This window comes from Rissa tridactyla, chromosome 17, assembly GCF_028500815.1.
Source record: "Rissa tridactyla isolate bRisTri1 chromosome 17, bRisTri1.patW.cur.20221130, whole genome shotgun sequence".
Classification (NCBI taxonomy): Eukaryota; Metazoa; Chordata; class Aves; order Charadriiformes; family Laridae; genus Rissa; species Rissa tridactyla.
This window is the reverse complement of record NC_071482.1, coordinates 4,486,374-4,508,547: the sequence shown is the minus strand read 5'-3', so window position 1 is coordinate 4,508,547 and position 22,174 is coordinate 4,486,374. Positions and strand designations below refer to the sequence as shown.

Below are 22,174 nucleotides of genomic sequence, written 5' to 3'. Positions count from 1 at the left end.
CACATTTGCAGCGATACCGGGTAGCAAGTTAATACAAGAAAAATGTGTGAAAGAAAATGGATAGGGAGAATAAAAACATGCAAAGCAGCGTGCCCAAGACAAGAAAATAAATCACAGATCTGTTTCTACAAAGCATTACACCCCTGCTCCCCTTTCACATACCTGCGTCTCAGTGACAGTGGCAGTTTTGGGGGCCAGAGGGTTGGTGAGGGTAATGGTATACAAGATCACTCTGGTCTGATTGCCATTTTCTTCCTTCTTCCAGGGATGAAAGATAATATCTGAGAGGATAAAACAATACTGCATTGAAGTAACTGGAGAGGGACCTCGGGTAAGTTCCCTAGGGAAAGGCATAGCCGTTATAACCAAGCTCACGACAGTACCTCCTTCCCCTTGGAGAGCTTGGCTGCAGAAGCACTAGAGCTCAACTGAGTGCGAAAGAAAGGTCTCCTGTATTAAATGTGAATATTTTCCTGTCTTTCAAGTGCAAGGAAAAGGGGAGAGGCTGGGGACATATCTCCTTCAGCAAACCTACAGTTACAAGGAAAGGAGGACCACAGCACGCCAAGGGACTCTCTCTGTGCATTGTCAACTGCACAGTCCGTGCCAGTGTCTGGTGTGAAGCTAGAAGAGCTTTTCCTTACACTGTTAAGCCTTGACACAGGATCAGGCCTTAGCTGATGTTAAGAGTCTGCTTCTTCCATAAACTTAGATCCGTCTCTTAGGAAATAAAACTAGATAGCCAAACAAGGGTGGTTCTACCTGCTGTTGATTACTGTCAGTACAGACTACAGCTGTCCCAAGATCTCCTCAGAATATTACCCAATACCTCTATCACCAGGCAAAGTTACACCTTCAAGGCATGTGCCGAGACTTTCCTTCTGTACAGGCCTCTGTACCTCGCAGGAAACACAGCCTCTGTCAGTGACCGGGCTTTGCCAGCAGCAACTTACCAGAAAACCGCCGCTGTTCCATGAAGTCCCTCTGGAACTGTGAGTCCGTGAAAAGCAAGTCGTACAGTTTGTCCACGCTGAAGTTGAACACTTCGTTCACATACTGACGGCCGTTCAGATCCTCGTAAAAGGCTTGGACCTCCCCTGTGGGGAAACAAGCCCACAAGCCCTAGCCATCATCCTCCGTGCCAATATCAGAGGCTGTGCTTTCACAGTACCAGGACCTTAGTATTTTACTTTGTGACGGAGGAACCCAAAGGAAGTATTTCTAAACCCTTTCCTCCACTGATCCCAGGACAATAGTTGGAACGTCAGAAGGGGTAATTAACTACATGGGTTATTTTAAGGACATGGTTCCAAACAGCCCACGCATTCACCTTCGGCAGGCCCAGGATGGGAATTCTTTGCATCTTCTGAACTCTTAGGGTCCAGAAAAGGAATTCAATATTTGCTGCTCCAGTCCTTCACCGGAAAGGATGGGAGAAGGCTGAAAACAACACTGACTGAACACTGCCCTTCCCCACCTACCTTCATCATGGGTCTCTGAGGAGTCACTGAGCTCAGTCGGAATGTCTTCATTGTCATTGAAGTCTAGGGAAGGGGAGTTCACAGGGCCGATGATCTCTATCTTCTCTCCCATGATATTTGCAATGCCAAGGTCTTTTTCCACAGGACTCTCTGCCACTGCCTCCTCCTCTTCTGGTAGCACTCCATCAAACTGCAGCACGGGGAAAGCATAATGAGGACAAGATCAGCACCTGGAAACTGGGGGTTATTTCTGAAAACTTTACATCTGTGGGCCAATTTTCATACCTTTGAACATTTGGTCTTGACATGTCTGGAAATTAAATAATATAGAGAGGAGGAAGGTTACCATACGGTGTTTATAAAACACACGGACACGTTAGATCACTTCCTCTCCAAGAAAACATACAGTTCAAGCTTGGGACATAGACAAGGCTTTGTGTTTGTTCAGACAAGCACAGAAACAATACTGGGTTTGCCCCTAAACAAGCCCTGTACAGCTAGGAAGATCTGTGGTTATATCTAAACAAGGTCTGCTCTGACATAATACTGTGAGGGCACACACTGTTTCCTAAGGAGTAACTAAAGGCAGAGAAGAAATTATAACCCTTTTATCTCCAGCACTCCATTTGTTTTCATCTACAAGTATAGAACGGAAAATGCCCTAGCTGTTGAGAGTCCCACGTTACTGGCTTTTAGGACAGGCACGCTTTGCTCCCTTTTTCTTGGGCAAATGCCATGCTGACTGATATCACTGACTTGAGGATGGTGGTCAGCTGCAGGGTAAACAGTTACCTCGTACATTCAAGCGCTAACAGCTGGATGCCAGAGAAAAAGATTACGCCTCCCACTGCACTGGAGGAAGAACACTTACCGAGGCTGGCGCTTCACTGCTTCCCGTAGATGTCAGTGTGCTGGCAGTGACAGATTTCTTTGGCAGCTGAGGGCTAGCTTCTGGCTTGGCCTCCATGCTGCTTTTTGAGGAGCTGTCATTGACTTCATTCTCTTCCACGGGGATTTCTTCACAGTAGCTGAGACGCCACAGAGAACACAGGTTTTTATGTTTACCCCTCTCAGTACAGCTACAACTGGACACACAGAGCAAGTAAGAATACTTCTATGAAGTTTCCAGACTGACCGGAAGCAGAAATGGCTCAGTGCAGGGAAGATCACGCCCAAACTTTTCAAGTGTTCGCACACAGACTGACAAGCATCAGCCCTTTCTGACCATGTAACACGCTGACTGGCCTTGTGACTGGGATGCTTTGGCATTTACAGAAATGCTCATCTAGCTCAGCAAGTAGAGAGGCAGGCATTTCAGTCCCTACCGACTTCCATGAGAAAATGGTATGCTTTCAGCTTTTTAGACATCACACACTGAAAGGCAAACGTTCGGCCAGCACCCAGAATCTCTCACCATGGACAATCACCACTTTGAGGTATGCAATACATCAGGACTCTTGCTCTCCTGAGGCCATCTTTTCTTCATCACAGGCAGATTTTACTCCTCCTCACTCACCCCATTGTGTTGAAGTCATCATCAGGAGGCACATAGTCTTCATCATCACTGGTCAAACCCAGCTCGTTCCCATAACACTGGTGGACAAAGTGCCAGAGCTCCTTTGGACAGAGAGGCTAAAAGAGGGAACAGAAAACAGCACACATTTTCACCTGAGAATACTAAAATATAGTGAACTTTTGGAACTACTATTGTCAGGACTATTACATGCCTTGCCCTGAAAAGAGAAGTGATAGATTCTGACATAGCCCCTGATGGGAAGTACCCCCTTCTGATGGGCTCACATCTTCTGAATTCCAGCAATGCTACAAGGTGGATTGTGTGTTAGTGCCAGGTAGGCCCAGCTCCTTCCTGGCTAAGGGTTGTGGGTGTATGTATCCTTACATCATTAGGCCAAGCTGGCTTAAGAGATTGCCCTCATCAAGCAATAAGAGGCCCTTTCGCCAAGTAAGCCTTCACCATGAGCCCAGGTTCTGCCCTAATATCTGACTTTTTTTATTTTCCCATGCCACAATCTCATGTTATTAAAGACTATCAGAAAGCCAACACGAGGCTATACCCAGAGCAGCACACAAAATGAGATTTCCCACTACTACAATGCTGCGCATGTAATCATGTAAGCAGTAAACCTGCACTTCCCTCCACATGTGTTTTCCCCACCTCTTCTGTTGTGCCTCCATTATGTCTCCTACTATACCAAACCCCAACGCCTTCAGTTTTTCCCCTCTGAGTTCGTTTAAATTAAAGCTACCTAAAGAATTACAGCTGCAGGGAAAACCGCCTAAAACAGCAAAAAAGAATAACATTTCCTGTTGCAGTTTAAAATCAAAAAGAGTTTGTCTCACCAGATACTATTGTGAAAAGCTTGTGTATACTTCCAGCTAGTAAGAGAAAATGAACTGTCACGACCGTTCACAAAAGCCCACCTCTTCAGGGATGCAGGTCAGTTGATCACCATATGACTGTGTTCTGAAGCTCTTAAGAAACGGGGCAGCAGAACTTGTGATTTAAATATGTGGGGGATGAAAGGGGATTAATTTTTACCCATAAGAAATTTATGACCAATGACAAAGATTTCTTGGTAATGAGGGAAAACAAATCTTGTGAACTTTTTCTGAGTTGCTGGCTTGAAGTTCTTCCCATAGCTACTGCATGGAATAAGGCAGGAAATTTTTAATCTAGTTCCCAAATGCAGTGATTAAAAGCATGGGGAAAAAACCTCTAATGAGAAACTTCTATCCAGAAAAACATCTACGTCTGTTTCACCTTCTTCCTACACGTGCTCTAATTTGCATGTCTTAGCAAGAAAAATGGACTAGGTTCTTTCTCCCTCTCTCCTGCCAGGCATGGATCCTACATTTGGAAAAAAAGAGCTCTGGAAGTGTTTCTATCACTCCACATCTCAGTTCCCATTTGCTTTGACCTTGAAACCAAGGGCAGTGAATTTTGTTAGGAACTTCAAAAGGCTAATCAAATTACAGCATACAGTAGCAACACAAGCTGCCCAATGCAAAGCGATCCTTTTGCATACCAAATACTACCCCGATTTTCAGGACAGGGTATTATTCTGCATGCTTGATTACTTAAGCCTTCCAAGTATGGTATGAACTCAAGCTGGAACATCTTGAAACACTGGTAGCACTGTAACATCAGTTCATGAGTCTTACTCCCGCTGTGAGGCCAGAAATACTCAATGGACTGCGGAACAGATACTCAGATCAAATATAGCACATATGAGGTCTCCGGCACAGCAGGTGCACAGCCCTGCTTTATTTCAAAATCCAACCCACTGAGCCCTTACCCAGTGCACCCTGCACCTACCATTGTTCTTGTTTGCTTTTGGGATGTCCTGAACACATGCTCTTTTTCTGTCCTGTCTTGAACTCTGCAATTCCAAAGCACAGACTTACTAAGAGCTCTGCCTGTGCAGCGAGCTATTTCTGTTGCATTTTGAACTGCTTTCTTCTGGGCTGGTTTCACTTAAATTACGGACCTCAAAAAAACTCCTTCCTGAGGCACATGCTTCTATGCCTCAGCAGAGGCAAAGTGGCATTTACTGTGAGTGCAAGACATGCCTGTACGTAGACAGAATTCCGTGTGAGAGAACTGAACGTGCAATTATGTACCTGCTCTGCCTAAACACATGTGCTTACTGTCCCTATGTCTTTTTATGCATATAGATTAGTCACAGGAATTATGCTCCTGCATATATTCATCACCTCCCTTCCATCCCACCCCAACACCGAGGTGCTGGTCTCTGTACCTTGTCAAGGAGAGCATTCTGCCAGAGTCTGAACATCATCATGTACGTCCTGTCTCGAGCCCCAAAGGAAGTAAAAAAGTGCTGAATGGGAAGAGATGGAGAGAAAAATCAGTTCAGAAAAGGCCTAAAAAAGGGAAGAAAAAGAGACAAGCCTGTTTGGATCACTTTCCAGCTACAGTTTACAGAAGGACTGAGCACGCCATACAGCACAGCTGCTCAGTTCTTGGGCACAGACTGAAACCCACGGAGGCCTCACAGGGAGGCTAAGTGCCTCTCACACACGAGAGCAAGTCTGAGCACAGAAAGAGTTCTGTTAGAGATATGCTACTATACGACTCAGATCTCTGAACTGGCTCCACACCCCACATACAAGCTACGTGTGTTCCATTCTCAGTCCAAGGTCTGCAGAAGCTCTGCACCCAGCCTTCTTCCCTTGGTGCTTCCTCCCAGGCCCCAAGTAGCAAAAGCAGTCAGTTTGGAAAAATCCCGCAACGCACTTATATTCCCCTGCCCCTGACAGCCGTAAGGGTGGTCCCAGAGGTGGAAGCTTCAAGGATGTACCTTTTCAGTGTCAGTGCAAACTTGGATGGCATTAGGAATGAGCCGTGCTGTTTTTTCCTTGGTCATCGAGCAGATATCCTTCAAGCGAACTGTCAGCTACAGTCAGAGCCATGCAGAAAGGGGAAGGCAGAAAAAGAACACAGGTGAAGAGAGACACTGATGAGCAAGACAACGGAAGGAGTGCTTTTAAAGCCGTGTCAGCAAATAAGCTGACATAAAACACATGCTCAATGCGGCAGTCTGACAGCCTTACCAGTGTCTCCCAACGGAAGATGTTGCTGTAAAAGCAGATCCAGTTTTCAGAGAGGTAGAGGCGGCCCTGCAGGAGAATGTCTCTCTGTAGCGCACATGAGTAATCTGTGGGTGGACAACAGATGATAATTTAGGAGCACCAAAACCAGAAGACAGGACAGCCTAAAGGTAAGGAAGATAAGCAGCAGCACCAAGAGAAGCAGCTACTTGACACAATCCTGCAGAAAGTCAAAGGGAGAGCTAGAAGGACCTGAGCCACAGCTGCTGCTCTGTCCAGTAGGTTATGATTCCTCCCCACGGGCACGGCAGACAATCTCTCTTACTGACTGATGGTCTTGCCTTATTAGCTGGCCATTCTGTAGCATCCTATGTACTATTTCCAGATTCTAATCTGTCTTTTCCTTTTCACCTTCTACTGCCATTGTTCATTTCTCTCCCAGTTTAAGGATCCTAAACAATTTCTATTCCTCTGCTCGGCTGTGCATCTTTCAACAGTATGAGACACGGTATGAGATCACCAGTTACATAAGACAGAAGAACAGATGCAATGCACTAGGCAGTCACTAATCAGCTGCAAGGCCAAAGCCTGAATGGATATGGGAAGGGCCGTCATGTGTGAGGAGGAAGCATCAGGGATGTTAGGAAAAAAGGGAAGCTCAGTGGGATGCATGTTGAGACATGCAACCCTGACCAAATGAGAAAAGAGCTCAAACACTAGCACACTGTGAGGCTTGGGGAAGCACTGTGGAGGAAAACATGCTCCTCAAATCATAAGGGAACAGAGCTGTAGCTGACAGAAGTCAGTGTTGCTCTCCCTGAAGCAAAATGAATGAAACTCAATGGAAATGGTGAGGAGGGGTTCTGTCTGTGCAAAAGAAAGACACAATGGGCTTGTTCCTTGGTAGCACAATCTCTTTGAAGAAAAAGCTGCATGCACGTGTGCTGGATTTCCTCCCCAAACAACCATGGGCCAGCACAACAGAGCACTGCACCAAGGGGCTGACCTTACCTACGATGAGGCGCTCCGTGTCAGGAAGCTGTTTGAAGAGTTTTCTGAAATCTTCATTCCGTTGTTTGTATGTTGGACTCAACACCTGCAAATAACAGAGTGCCTGTTAAAGAGAGGGGCAGGCATGAGTACAGAGAAGCGGAGTGGGAAAACAGGAACACCTTGCTAAGGAGAAGGGGGATCAGATGCACTTACAACGCATGAAGCTAGGAGCTCCCACCACAGCAGACACACAGACAGGAGGATTTGGGATTTAGTGCATTATGTGAGAAGAGGAGAACCTGACTTGGAAGAGCAAGTACAGAGTAGAAGGGCTATACCCATATCTGCTAGGTAGCAAAACAGAATTGCACGGAAGCTGTGGCTGCAGGACAAATCTCTTTTCCTGCAATCCTAGCCTGTTCAAGGTATGACACATGCTCTGTTTGCAATGCATCAGTTGGCCACCAATCCCTAGCTCCCCTAGGAACAGCGCAGTAACTCCAGAAAATAGGTGTTTTAGTACAGCCGCAGCCGTGCCAGAGGAGCTCGAACAATCACTGCCATCAAAAGCTCAGGACTAATACAGTCATACCCGTTTCCTTCCTCATCAAGTGCTCCACCTGGCAGTCAGTGAACACACAACCACCCACTGGTATAGTGAGAATACTTTTGTGGGGCTCAAAGAGGCTCTCGCAAGGACTCAGCCATGTTTTATGCTTATTCTGCACACACTTGGCCTCATGGAAGGCCTCAGAGAAAATGGTGCTATTGGACAGTGGGAGACCAGAAGCTGCCTTCTCTCTGATGTTTACTAAACGATACCGTGACTCTGTCCACAATAGATCACCTCATACACGCCATGCCCATGCTGACAGCTGCTCACAATAGCCAGAACACCTTCTGAAATCAAAGTTGGCTGAAAAAGAGGCAGGTGCAAATTCAGGAGGCCCGTATCTCCCATCTAATCTATCACGCTCTTTCTCCCACAAATGTAGGGAAGGTAAAGCAACCTGGGGTACCACCTCGTCCTTCCCTATCTCCATTTCCTCTCAACAACCCTCTCCTATCTCATCCAGCTGCACAACACAAATCTCCCAAAGCAGAAAGGTAGGCACAACTCAGAGCCTCACAGCAAGGGCCCCAAAAATCAGAGTCATTATAGAAGGTACCTTCTGTTTGATAATGGTGTCGATGGGGTCAAAGGTGTGGGAGGAATGTGAAGTTCATTTAGCATTAACCTTACCAAATTGTCAAATGCTGTCAAATCAAAGAAGGAAACAGACAACGCCCCACCCCCCAAAAGCATTTGCTCTTCCTCACACCAATTCAGTGAACTAGAAACAATATTTTTTAACATCAGCACAGCACTTCAGATCTTTGCTCCAGTCCTGTGGGCCCAAAGGAAGGTATCTTACTTCCGAATAAAATCTGCTAACCAGCAGATGACAGAAATATGAATTTTACTTACCAAACTTCTAGCCTGAACATCTGGAAAAGATCTTGGTCAGAGATGGGCTCCAGCAAGAGCCCAAGCCCAAGATTTCCTGGGACAAGCAGACAAGATGGGAAAGGATGGGGGAACAGAGATTATAATCAGCTCTGAGCTTTGGGTTCGATGCATTAGAGCAACCCAACTTAGCAGTACAGTTTCCTTCCCCGCAGTAAGGGATGTTCTGACCTGTCTAAAGTCTGTACTACAACAGACGCTTCTGCTTAGCACCAGAACTTCTGTTAAGAGTGACAAACAGTTCAGTTTAGAGACACTCACAGCTGGAATTTCATCTGATCCACGGCTGACATTTTCTTGTGGTAAGTCGAGAAGCCCCTCCAGGTCCCATAGCAGACAAGGCAGTTCTTGATCCAGCACGAGATCCCACAGAGCCCCGCACTCCAGCAAGGAATCCATAGCGTTCCCTCGGCACTTGCACAGCTCCCCGTGTTCTCAAACTCTGCTTTTCCTGTTCCTGCTGTCACCGCTTCTTGTTTAGATTCAAAGTCGAAAGAGATACAGCAGCTTGGCAGGAGTTTACGTGCCTTCCCCCTGTTTTCCTGCTCACATTCAGGTCATCTGCCCTAGCAGCCTCTGTAGATCTGAGGGAGGATCTGCCCTCCAGAGGACTTTGAAAAAGTGGCTCATTAGGGTAAGTGTGCTGGCGGGCAACCTTTGCGTTCTTCTGCTCCAGTCTCACCAGCTTCTTGCTGTGGGAATCTCTTAAAGAAGCACTGTAAAAGTCCCAACAGCCTGAGCAGTCCCAGGCAGGTTTGTGCAAGGCATCTGCAACTCCCGACCGAGGCCCAGTGCCCAGGACTGCCAGAGTTAGCAACTCAAATAGCTCTGACCGCCAGGACCCCACCAGACCAGCTGTAATTCACAGATCTAGTCGCAGTTTCCAGGACTGAACAGGACGGTAAACAGCTCAGAGACTTCATCCGCTTTTTTTTTTTCCCCTTTGAAACCAGAAAAGCAGTTATTCCTTCAATGTCTGCCTCGGGCTCTCCTCTCTAGTCCCTCTGTGCTTTGAAAGGCAGCTTCAGTCTTTGTTAAGGTTTCTTGTGGAAGGAGCGGGTGGGGAAGATACCAAACTGACTCGCACATGCTTTAAGTTACTGTAGCTGGGTAATTCCGCCGGCCAATGCCCTGCAGTAACCCAGGCTCAGCCCTGCCTCCCAGCAGATGTTTCCTGTAATGGAAAGTTGCTGGACAGAGTGTGCTGGGAGAGGCGCAAGGGGAGTAAGGAGAGACCAGTCTGAAGCATATAGCTATGAGGAATCAGCCATATGAGACCCACACAGTTAGAAATCTTAAGAGCTCTGCTACTCCTGTGTGTATCTCTGAGCCCAAGAAGCATAGGTCTTTCTAGGTTTCCTTCATTAGTCAGGTCACTTTGGACATGAAGGGCAAGGGCTTCCTTCAGGCTCAGCAAATGAACTCCCTGCAAGTCCCAGGAAGATTGCCTGGAGTGCTGGAACTCCCTGCATCCCTCTGCCCTGAGTCCCCAGCCTCTCCATCTCTCTGCTCAAGGGTAGAAATGCACAGGTAAACATCCACACCATGACACCAGTGCTGCCCAGCCATGATGCTGAGTGTGGAAACAAGTATACTGAAGTAAAATCCTCATTCTTCCTAACAAACTGGATACACAGATCTCAAAGAAACAAAACCAAACAAAACCCCAAGTGACCAACCAAGCCTCTGCAAAGCCACCGTTTCATTCCAGGGCCAGAGATGGCAGTTTGCTCACCGACAGGAAGAACTGACAAGCTCTCTCTCTGCTCGGATGCGCCACAAAAACATTGCTGGTGCTAGACAGCACACGGGTCTCTCTGTTTAGCCCTGTTAGAAGGAAGCATCTGCCACGCTAAAATGAGGGGACAATAAACAAAATTTCTGTAGCCTGGGAAGGACAAAGAATTAGGATTACAGATATCTGTGAGGTACCTGCATTGCCTTACTGAACCGCCCTATTTACTTGAAATTGCTTATGGGATTACTTCCAAAAAAACCCCACCAGCATGCTTCTGTCTACACTGCCACCCACCTCCCTTTGCAGAGATGAATGGCACGAGCGATCGAAAGAGCTATCCCAGAGGTGGAGACAGCAAACATTAACTCTACTGCAAACAGAGAGAGACAGGACAGGATGGCACCACAAAGGGTGGAGAAAAGAGACTCAGTGGGGAAAATGGGGAGAAAAGGGGGACTCCCCATGGTAAGATCTCTCTGTCAATACACAAACAAATCCTCTGACAGGAAATTTAAAGCAACTGTTGCTGAGGGATGGGACAGGACAGGGAAGTCTGGCAACACAAGAACTGAGAAAGGTACGGTCTTGTACAGCACACAGCACAGAGAACAGATGAGGAGGAGAGAGAGTACCAGGCAGAGAGAAAAGAGGGAAGGAAAATCTTCTGGGATTTGCGTGACTGATGGACTTGCTCATAACTCTTTAGGGAAGATTTACATTGCTTCTGGACAGAACAGGAAAACTACTGAAAAGAACAGAATACATTTCCCTGCTTGCGTGGGAGAGTTTAGACCCCACTGACAGCAGGACTGCTATGCTGATTAATGCCAGCAAAGAAACTGGCCACCTGTCCCACAGCATTTCTTCCAAACCCAGTCTGGTCTCTCAGGTTTTTCTTCCTCTTTTTTTTTTTTTTTTTTCTTTTTCCTTTGAGAAGCGAATGAAGAGCAGAGGAAGAAGATTCAAAGTAATCACTGGCCGCTTGGGGTGGAAAGTGGATTTGAATCCATCATCACATGTGCTGCCACCAAAAGCTCACTTCTAATTTAGTGCCTCTGTACCACAGTAATTGTGCCAGGCCTGGTAATCCAGACACCAAAAATCAAGGAAAATCTGAAGGGAATTGCCTATGAAATACACCTGAATGACACTGCTCTAGAAATATTTTGATAAAGTGGTTACTGGAAGTTAAAAGATCAATGCACTGATTTACAGAGAAAAAGGCTGTTTGTTCAACACCTTGCTAACTCATCATCAGGCCTAGATTTTTGCAATAAACCCCATTTACATGACTGCTGTTGCTGAATCAGACTCGGGCTGCCACTCACTGGAAAGCTGTTTCTGATGTTTTCCCTAAAAGAATGCATAATTTCTTTCTCTTTGTCTTTAAAGGGAACATTTTACTCTTTCCAACAGCTGGGTTTCCCCCTCCACTCTGATACCTACAAGGTGTCCGAGAGGGTATTGCAAGAAAAAAAGACAGCACACTGAGATCATGAAAAGCTGATTTCTTATAGTGTTCAGTCTTGTGATCACTTGACGTTGCTTTTAAGAAGCTGCAAGCGCTGCTCAAAGGTCTCCACAAAGGAAGGCCCTTCGCAGCATCACAGTCCTATCTCCTAGTGCACAGGCTTTTGCCGCAGTTTTCCTAAAGGAAAACCAGGGCTCTCTCCTTTACATGGCTACCTACTTGCATTTGACTGGATTTATTTTGGGGACTTTCACCTCTTCCAAGCCAGTCTGAAAGCTGCCCTGTGTGCACAGCATTTGTTTGCAGAACTGCAGGTGCAGGGCTCTTGTCCCACTCCGTGCCATCCTCAGTGCAGACTTTGCTCTCCCAAAGACAAGCGGGTAGAACTGCGCTCTTGTTGATCTTTTCAGACTTAACTAGGACAGCAAATGTTTCTAGTAGTATTTTAAAACACGTGAAAGAGACAATTAGTGTCTTTTCCCTGCAATTTCCCCCATCCCCCCCAACCACTTTGGGGCTATCCTGCACATAGGTGGAGAGGGGGTGGTTCAGGTCATTTACAGGTAAAAGCTTAAGAAGAAAAAAATTCAAGCATGGTTGCAAAAGAGAAGGCAGGTGAAAGCAATGTGTGTAGGTAAACACAAAGGGAAGTAAGGAGTAGGGCAGACCTTGAGACCTAAATAGTAAACTGAAAATCTCGTGGACAGATACAAATCTCACCTCTTCCCCGGTGTCAACTGTGTTTGCTCTAACTTTTCAAGATCACCTTATTGTCTTTTCCAGGAGTATGCTCTGCGGATTCTCCTGATGCCTGCTATCTACCAGCACAGGTACTACAGGATGCAATTTACAGAAGCAAGCCTTGCTATAGAGTGGCAGCTAGAAATGCTGTGGAAAACCAGAGATGTAGTCTAATTTAGGAACAGTCAGGGAAATAGAAGGATCAACAGTCCAACTGAGAGAGAAGTAGGCAGAAAAAACCATGGCAGACTTGCTAGGCTCAGTGCCTCAACTGTACACTGACCTCCAGACACAAAAACTGAGAGCTCCTCCATACTCCGAAACGGGGCCCTGCACACAAAGCCCAGAGAAAAGGAGAAGAACGAAGGAGACAGCTTTTGCCCTTGGCAGCAAAATATCTCCAGTCTGTCTCTAATTCTAATGACGGCTGCTGGGCAACAATTCCATCAATTTGTGGCGTTCCTGCCAGCCCCCCCAGACAGTGCAACCTCATCCTTCGTGTCATCAGGAAAGTGAAACACAAAATTCCCACCTCTCTAAGCACATAAGGTACATCAGTAAGTCACATCTGTTTCAGTAAACAAAATTACAGAGAACATTTGTTTTTTGAGGTCTATCTAAAAAAAAAAAATTAAAAATAATAAATCAATTAACAATAATTCAACATGCAGACACACAAGTCCAAAGCAGACACATGCAAACTGCATCCTCATGGCTAAACATACACAGGTGGGGCCTAAACCACAGCTGACCAACAAACCAAGTTTTACTCCATAAAACAGTTCTTCTAAACCAGAGCCTCCACATCTGCGGTTCCTCACTAAAGGCATGAGAAAGACCTCAGGGACTTTTTCTTTCCGCTCGGCCAGCCCAGTATTGGTCTGCTCTTCCATCATGAGGACATGAACACAAAGCAATCCCCCATAAGGCTGAATATATTCTCAAACTGGTGTTCTTTTCTAAATCTCACAGTCCACCTGGACCAGTTTACGTTTGTCCTCTGGAAAGCAAAGCAAGAGAAAGCACACCAAGACCAAGAAAGGGCAGGTCTCCTGCCAAACCAATCCATGACCTTGATTCCCCGCTTTTCTCCCACTTCTCAACCTGGTAGGGATGTCAATCCCAAAAAGCACCAGTAGGATCAAAAGGAGAACACAGAAGGTGAGAGAAGTTGGTAGCATCTGAAGGAAAAAGCAGAGAAAAAGGAATCCAGGAGAGGGAAAAGGAAGGGTTCCAACTGGCAGAGGGATACAGTGCTACAGGGACAAAAAGACCAGTTAAAAGCAGCAAAAAATGAAGTCATCTTAAAAAACCTGCATTCTAACCACCAATGCTCTAGGGATCTTTGAGGACTGCGTGCTCTTTGAGGCAAGGACTATATTTTTGGTTTGTGGTTGTACAGTGCCTGGCACCCGGGGCTGCTCAACTGACACAAAGAACAATGTGGAGGGTGTTTCCTCTGAGCACAGCGAAGCTGAGGTAAAATCAAAGTGAGGGAAAGTGAGTAAAGGAAACTGTAAGGCTTCAGGAAGGTGTAGCCTCCACAGATACATTTCTAGAGCTGCTCTCAGTGGGGAAAGGAATAAAAGAATCAGAATGGTCCAGATGCCAGAAAAATCCTGCCTGGAATGAGTCGGCAAAGAAGGGAAACTATATCAAGGAGACATATGAGCAAATTTTAACTGTAATAATACTGCCAAGTAGGACTGACTGCCTTCCTGGAGTTTGAGGCCCATCCGTATTTCCACATTGCTGCTTTTATCTGGCCAGAATGTCTCCACTAACTAGAACACAGGGGGTTTTTTGTTTTCTAAAGGAAAATAATTACGGGGGGGGAAACCACAAAAAATGCAGCCAGTGCTTACTCTCCGGATGTACTGTCTCTCATGCTGAAAATATATGGAGGAAAAACAAGAGAACAGAAAGATAAGATAGAGAGGACATGAAAACACAAGAGACCCACAGAAGCAGACCACAGTAAAGCATCATGCAGCAGGGGACGGATCTCAGCAGCTACAGTCAGAAGCAGCTCTTGTGTAATAGCAAAAGTCACCTTTAGCCATGGCCACAGAGGCACATTTTTGCTGCAGCCTGGTTAGGCCTGCACATCTGCCCAAAGCGCCTGACTCCATGATCCATTATCTGACACTTCTCCACCAGTTTGGCACACCGTGCTTTCTACTTCATTCTTAATGCCATTGCCTCTATGTTTCTCTCTGCTTCTGAGATCACATCTTTTCCTGTCCTTGCTACTACCCTGGTGCTGATTATATACAGCAAGTAAATAAGTCTGCCCCTCATGCCTCTGTCAAATCTGACCTCACTTTATCAGCTAAAATCACTGATTCTAATGTCCTGGGCTGCAGAAAGGTAGGTACTGTTGCTGAACATGGTATGGCTGCTGCATTTGCCTACAAAAGCAAGGTACTGGTGGTTTCTCCTTTAGAGCACTTGAGGGGTAGGGGTTCAACCGTGGAAAGGTGACACCGATTGTGGAAATCTGCACACCACCAGGTTTGTACCAAAAACTCTGCCACTCGTGCTTGCAGAACGAAAATAAGACGGAGGCCGAAGCAAAAGATGGTTTGTGTTTCTGTGAGGTCAATAGAAAATAATTCCTCTCTTGCCCCACACCACCCTGAGAGATGCAAAGGGTTTGCACGGTGGCAGCTCTGTTTGTCACCACATCAAGACCAACTCTGCTGGGAAACCAGAAGGTAAAGGATGTGGAGATCATCAGAAGAGTGACTGAAAAGACAAAGCTTTCGCTCTCTATCTCTGGCATCCTTTCCCTCAGGATGTCAGTCCTCCTTTGCCAGTTCTGAGCCATTTCCATCTCCTCTTTTTGGAAATGTATGCGCCAGTGCCATTGCAAAGCCCCTTTGCACCTTCCCCCAACCCCTCCACCCCTCCCCAGGTACCCAGCCCATATTTGCCCAGGGACAAGAGAAACTGGAGTACTTACATTATACCAACTCTGGCTTTTCTGTAAGGACAAAATAAAAGAGAAGCATTAGTTAGCGCAGAGACCTTAGGATCAAAAAGAAAGACGGACAAAGAAACTAGGTCCAATCTGTTTTGTATAATTAGTGAAGTGAAAGTGGGATTAAACAGAATATTTCAATGGATTTCACAGTGTGGCTTAACACAGTTATTTCCAGTTACAGGAACAAAGAACAAATCCAGAAGCATGAGTCCATAATAGGAAACATCCAGGCTAATGTGTGCATGTCCACATGCACGCACACACACACAAACTCACGGGCGCATGCTGTAACCATTTTTGCAGAACAGCAGCGCCCACTAGCAACAGAGGAGCTGATCATAGTCATTGCCAGCCATTTCTTTTAGAGGGTTCATTCCTCCACGTCTGCTGGCTGGGTTGCAAAAATCACATTGCATTGAATGGACTCTGTGCAAATAAGCACTCGAAGAACTGCCAGGCCGCAGCGACACAATTTTACTCACAAAAGCCATCAGGCAAAACTTTCAATAGTATTTTAAATTTTAAAAGGGAGACACATACAGAGCCACGAAAACTGATGAAGAAAATCACTAGAAAAGCTAAGCAAGAAAAAGAAAAGGCTGGGTTGGGTGGTTTTTTGTTTGGGGTTTTGTTTTTTTTTTCAGAATTTCAGTGCTGAGTGTTTTGCATCACCTGCACATGTGATTTTTTTTGTCCTTAACATGGCATTTCAGATGGTTTGAGAGGACAGGTCACAAGAGTCGACCACAAGTAAACAATAAGAGTCGTTTAGATGTGGTGTTAGGGGATATGGTGTTGGGGAGAACTTTGTAGAGTGGGGTTGATGGTTGGACTCGATGATCCCAAGCGTCTTTTCCAACCTAAACGATTCTATGATTCTATGAGTCTATTCTATGACATGTCACACTGGAGCATGTGAAAAAGCTAGCTCAGCTTGGAAAGTAGCACTTGGCAATTTTCAGCTGGAGGTGAGATTTATCTACACAGAGAGATGAAGAAATAGGCTTCACACTCCCACTCCAGTTATGCTGGCTTTCCAATATCAGGATGCTGAGCGGAACTGACAGAATGTATAGGCATCCCCCATTTTAGGGTGGATTTACCTCAGGGCAATGAAGCTTGAGGGCACTGTAGCCCTTCACCACTAACAGTGGTCAGCTACCATGCACACTGCCAGGCTCGTGTGTCAGCAACCACACAGCTTGCCCGTCCCCCTCTCCCAACCAGCAATGGCATGTCTACAGTACACCTGGGGGAGTTGAGTCTAATAGACAAGGACAGAAGCAATATTTCACTGCATTTCTTTCTTGGAAGCCATCTTGCTTCTGACCTTGGGCTGGGAGCATTTTTCACAGCTTTATAGCCAGTCTGGAATATGAAGGTAAACATACTGTTCTCTGACTTGTAACAGAGCCTGTGGAAGTTCCACTCAGAGGGTTAAGTTCATATTCACAGAAACACAGAAACTACCTGCACTGGGATAGCCCACAACAGGACCAACGGACGCACAGGATGTTCACCATTAGGAAAGTAAGAGCAAAGTGTTAGTGAGATCAGATTGGACCAGAGATTTTTATGAAGACATCGGATTGCTTACACTGTTCTTTCCCTAGACCTCCCTGCTTTCAGTTTCCTGTGCTCCCTATATGCCACTCCAGTAGACAACCTTACTGGCACCTGGATCTCACTCATCAACATCTCACTCAGCCAACATTTCTGAAGGATCCCTTGCAACCTTGGGCATTTCTGCTGGTTTTGATGCACTGGTCTCTAATGAAAAACCCCACAGTAACAGAGTATATGCCACAGGCCAAAATACAAAAGTTTGATGTTAAAAAGAGCAACACCCCTAAGGCCTTTCCCCAAATCGTTGGGAAAGGATATGAACTGAACAACTGAATATACAGTACGTCTCATCAACTAACCAGATGAATTTCCTCTTACTTCCTACCCTTTTCCATACTTGGCAATACCTTCCATTCATAAAGAGTCTGACTGAAGTCATCCTTTTCTGCAAATAGGACATGGAAAAAGGCCTTATGCAATTCCGCCTATACTAAAAAAAAATAAAAATAAAAAAGGCAGGGGGATTAATCTTAATCCATGTACACACCACCTTGTCCTCAGGAGCACAAGGTCTAAGATGGAGTGATTTTCCTGCAGATTTGTTTTGCCATCTGTCTGCCTTAATAAGCAAAAGGCGTAACTCAGAAATTTCTGGGGAAAAAAATTCATAACCAAACTATAATTGGCATAGAGAAAATAGAGACACTGCTGTCACTGTGTTTTCTAAATCAGGGTGCACATGTTGTGGTGTCAGCACGCTGCAACAGGATTTCATTCCCCTCTACTGCATTAATTGCAGTACTCTTTTTTTCCACCCTCACATTTGAATTTCTCCAAACCATATCTCCTCTGTAAAGGAGCTCTGCAGCTCCTCCATCTTAAGCTCTTCCACACAATTATTCTGACATCCAAGCTTCATCTTTGGCCTCCATCAACTGTCCTAAACAAGAGGAGATTCTTTCTCCCTGACCCCTGTGTTGCAGGTAGAGCAGACTACAGGAGGTCCAAAGAGAAGGGAGACTATCTGAGTCCTTAAATCTATCTTCAATTTTATTTACCCTTTTTTTCAGCTCACTCAGAGTCAGAATATAGGGGGATGAGAACTGTGAGAATCAAGAGACCATATAATGGAGGGGAAAAAGAAAGAAAAGGAAAAACATATTCTTACTTTGAGCAGGTTAAGTCTGTCATACTGGAAAAAGAAACTGTAAGCATTAGAACTGAAAAGAGAAAATAAATAAGTAACAGAGGAATGGAGCTGCACACAGAAGTGGAAAAGATGTAACTGATTTGCAGAGACGATACTACAGGAGCAAATACCAGAGTTCACAGTTACATCGTGGCCGCAACCAGGAAGAACTTAGGAGAACGTGAGGAAGGCAAAAAAGGGGATATTTTCCCTGAGCCTTTAATTAATATAGTCTTATCTCTAAACCTTCATGGGTTAATGATCTCATATTTGCATATATTGCTATGGAAGATTACAGCTTTGCAGTACAGATGGGAAGCAGTGGATCACGCATATGAAGTTCAGCCTGCTAACTTGATACCAATAGAAGTTTCTACCTTTTAGCATTACCAGGAGCAGGATCACAACTCACTCCTACATACTGCAGCTTCCAGGGGAACGGAAACCTTTTGCTAAGCGAACGACATGCCACTCGAGTTCTAGAGGTACCCCTAAGTCCATTTTACAACTGGGGAAACAGAGGCACAGAACCAGGGCGAGGGCAGAGCTCAGAACAGATTCCAGAGCCCTTTCTCCTGACCTGTGTACTTCCAAAATCTATGCTATTCACATAGCTTCTAAATGCCTATGGCCAAATAACTCAAAGAAATTGATGAACTTTATATCCCAATCTCTCACCCCAGTCCAAAACAATCAGAATTTCATGACGTACTACCTGAAGCAGGATTATACCACCTAATGGGAGGGGTAAATGAGAAGACACAGCCAAACTCTTCTCATAATCGCACACTGAAAGGACAAGGTGCAACAGTCATAAGCTGCAGTAAGGGGAATTCTACTCAGATAGAAGGAAAAAGCCTGTTCACAGCAAGAGTGATTAAGCACTGGAGCAGGAGCCCGACAAGGCTGTGAGATCTCCAGTCTTGGAGGTTTACAAAATGTGCCTGGCCAAGGTTTTAGACCACCCCAATCTAACCACATCAGCTCTGCTTTGAGCAGGGGCTTGGACAAGAGACCTTTTGAGATCCCTTCTGACGTAAACTGTTCTACAATCTCCAGGGCCTACATCAAAATTTATGTCTTCCCCTAAGCTGATATTTATCTTCAGCATTCATTATTACCTATAGACAGTGGGAAGGAATCTGAAGCATTTGCAATGGAGAGGAAATCACTTTATCCTTGGGCAAAGGCAAAAGAGTTAAAAATACATATTTCATTGTTGGCTGTTAGCAAAAAGGGGCTTTTTGCAGAGTTCAGAAAGCTGTTCCAGAAGCAGCAGTGTTTGCCAGTAAAAGTCTAAGGCTGATGGAGCCCTATAGGTGGTTTGGTCCATGCCACACTGGCAGACAGCATGGAAAAGCAAGCTCCAGAAAAGATTTCCTACAGATGTAATCCAGTGCTTAAAAACTCCCAGTGAAGCGCTCCCTCTGATGGCAACACTGCAGCACGACAATTAACACAACAGACAAAAGAGGGCAAGGGACTTCAAGCAGATCTGTCAGCAATTGTATAAACACAGCATCAAACTCATGGGCTCAAGCTGTTTCATTTCATTAGCAAGACAGGTTGGAAAATCAGAGCATTCTTCTCACAGAAGACGGGTGGGGAGAGGAGAAGAGGCTGAGAAAAGAGATTTTAAAATCCTTGTCCTTAAGTTCTTTGTTGCTAACCTCTCCCTGTCTTAAACAGATACACATCATCTGTGTGGGGAGAACAAGGGGGCTTATGACACCTGAGATTCCTCACTTGTACCAGAGAAAGCCACCTTGTGGTGCATAGAAAAGAGGTTCAGCCTTCACGCTGCTTTAGGCTCACCCTAAATTGATTCTCTAATTGTCTTGAAGTTATTGGGTTTTTTTCTCTCAGAAAAACAAGGGGCTGGCTGCAAGCACATAACAGTAGCACTACACATACATTTTACACATACTTTGCTCTCTCACAACGTTCTTTCCACCAGTCCCTCTCCTAACAAACCTCTCCGTAGCTTAGGCAAAGCGCCTCCAGCCTACCATAGCCTAGCCATGGCCTGTCCTGACCCACACACCTCTACTCACCAGCAATCCTTTCAGGACTCTCTGCTACTCCAGACCTGCATTTTCCATAGAACTTCTTTCACACCTCACTTGAGACGTTAGTCCCACAGTCCTCCGTAGTTATCCAAGCTACAGTTACCAAGCAAAAGACAATCTGTCTAAAAGAAGACATAAAGAAGCTTCCAGCAGACACCAGCAATCATGCAAGGTCAGACTGGTTACAAGAAGCATCATGACCAAGGAAAAACAGTAAGCCAGCACCACAGACTTCACTACTCTCTGAGAATGAGAACTTGCCTAGAATGAAATCCAAGGCATCAACTGGGGAAAGGCCAAGGCATTGTTTTCATGGATTATGAAGCCATCCAAGCCGTTCTGGTTTTAACTTTACTTGTATACATGTGGAAATGCCGACAGCCTGGCACTCTGTCCAATAAGCATCCCACCTCCATTTCTGATTTTTACACTCTTCTGACAGAATCATAGAGATCAAATCTCAAATGAGCTTATCTCCGATCCAAGCACCCGAAGAGGGATCTTCTCCTTATTTCCTTTCAGAGCGAGCCCATGAATTCTCACAATTCATTTGGGACAGGTCTGTTCTAACAGGTTTAAGCTGGGTTCATTTGAAATCACTGATCTTTAATATTTACATCACACAGGAAAGCGTGCAAGGGCAGTAAGCTGAGATCACTGGCCACAGAACTATTATTCATCATAGAAAGCAGGCAAGAGGTTACAGAGATCAACTCTTGTTTCTGAAAGGTATAAAGTAAGAGAGGGGAAAGAGAATGGATTACGGTACTGTTCAGCCTACCAAAGCCAGCACATTTCTCCCTGGCAAAGACAACAGCTCACTTCAAGGGAAAGGGAAAGCAAACCTTAAAACAAAGGCTAAAATTATTTGGAAGCAATTGAAGGAGTATGATGAACGGGCCAGTTCTCACACCATGTGAGCAAATATTAGTGAGATCCCAGTGATATAAGTGAAACCAGCTTCTCAGCTACAGGCATCGGGCTGAGCTCTTGCTGACATTCTCGCAGCCACACCAGGAGAATGCCTTGCGGGGTCACCACTCAGTACCACGGGGAGGGTTTCTGAGTGATGAGACAATTCTACAGTGGGGGACAGGAGAGAAAAAAGAAGGCTTACTTTGGAGAGGCGCTTGTGTGACTTAATCGGAGAGAAAGCATGCAGGAATGAAAAGAGAGAAATTAAGGAAAGAAGAAAAATTACCTCACAAATCAAGAGAAGGAAAACCCACAAACCCAACAGAAAGCATTATATACACCCCTTCCTTGTGAAAATCAGCACAAATTGAAGTCAAGCTTTTGTAGTCATCGTGTTGGTAAAAATCACACTCCTACAGCCTCAAATCACAGCACTTTATGGGCCAGGGCAATGCAACTCATCTCTGTAATTCCCCCTTATCAAGAACGCCATTTCCCTGACACAGCATCCTCCAGTGTGGCTATAAACATAGTGTGCCCCTCATCCTGGCTGCCTCCCATCTGCATGGCTTTCTTCTGGGGACAGACTGCTGGCACCATCACGCATGAGGGCATCACCCTGTCCTGCCACCCTGGGGTGTTGCTTGTAGGTTACTGTGTGCACAGGAAGCAAGTCTGACCTCAACAGCAACCTCAGAAATGGCACATCTCAAATGATTCATCTTGAAAAAACCCTTCGCCCCCTCTTTTGAACTCGCATACTCCCCCCTGAGTGTCGAGAGATCAGTTCAACCCAGGGAATGTGGGCCCCTGAATCCTGTTTCCTCTGCTGACAGTGACCACAAAAGGGAACGGATGAAGACTTCTTGTGTGCATGGCACAATCCAGCAATAAATCGGGCAAAGATCGAACAAGTCATTTCACACAA

At 45.5% G+C, this 22,174-nt stretch overlaps 1 protein-coding gene across 50 annotated transcripts in view; it reads right to left on the bottom strand.

Moving 5' to 3' along the window:
- Positions 1 to 22,174, bottom strand: part of GRAMD1B (GRAM domain containing 1B) — a 117,576-nt gene that overhangs the window by 16,617 nt on the left and 78,785 nt on the right. For 47 of the 50 annotated variants that reach the window (XR_008469590.1, XR_008469591.1, XR_008469589.1 and 44 more), the window contains 10 exons: positions 15,487 to 15,507; positions 7,083 to 7,167; positions 6,075 to 6,178; positions 5,822 to 5,917; positions 5,261 to 5,341; positions 2,998 to 3,113; positions 2,353 to 2,509; positions 1,482 to 1,671; positions 954 to 1,097; positions 163 to 281 (listed from right to left, as the gene is read on the bottom strand). Coding sequence is in view for 19 of the 50 variants with exons in the window: in XM_054222827.1 (XP_054078802.1) it covers positions 163 to 281; positions 954 to 1,097; positions 1,482 to 1,671; positions 2,353 to 2,509; positions 2,998 to 3,113; positions 5,261 to 5,341; positions 5,822 to 5,917; positions 6,075 to 6,178; positions 7,083 to 7,167; positions 15,487 to 15,507 (1,113 nt within the window). In the remaining 31 variants the exon portion in view is untranslated. Of the gene's footprint in view, positions 1 to 162; positions 282 to 953; positions 1,098 to 1,481; positions 1,672 to 1,766; positions 1,792 to 2,352; positions 2,510 to 2,997; positions 3,114 to 5,260; positions 5,342 to 5,821; positions 5,918 to 6,074; positions 6,179 to 7,082; positions 7,168 to 15,486; positions 15,508 to 22,174 lie in introns of those variants that run through there. The other 3 variants (XM_054222822.1, XM_054222821.1, XM_054222835.1) reach the window with 3 other exon arrangements.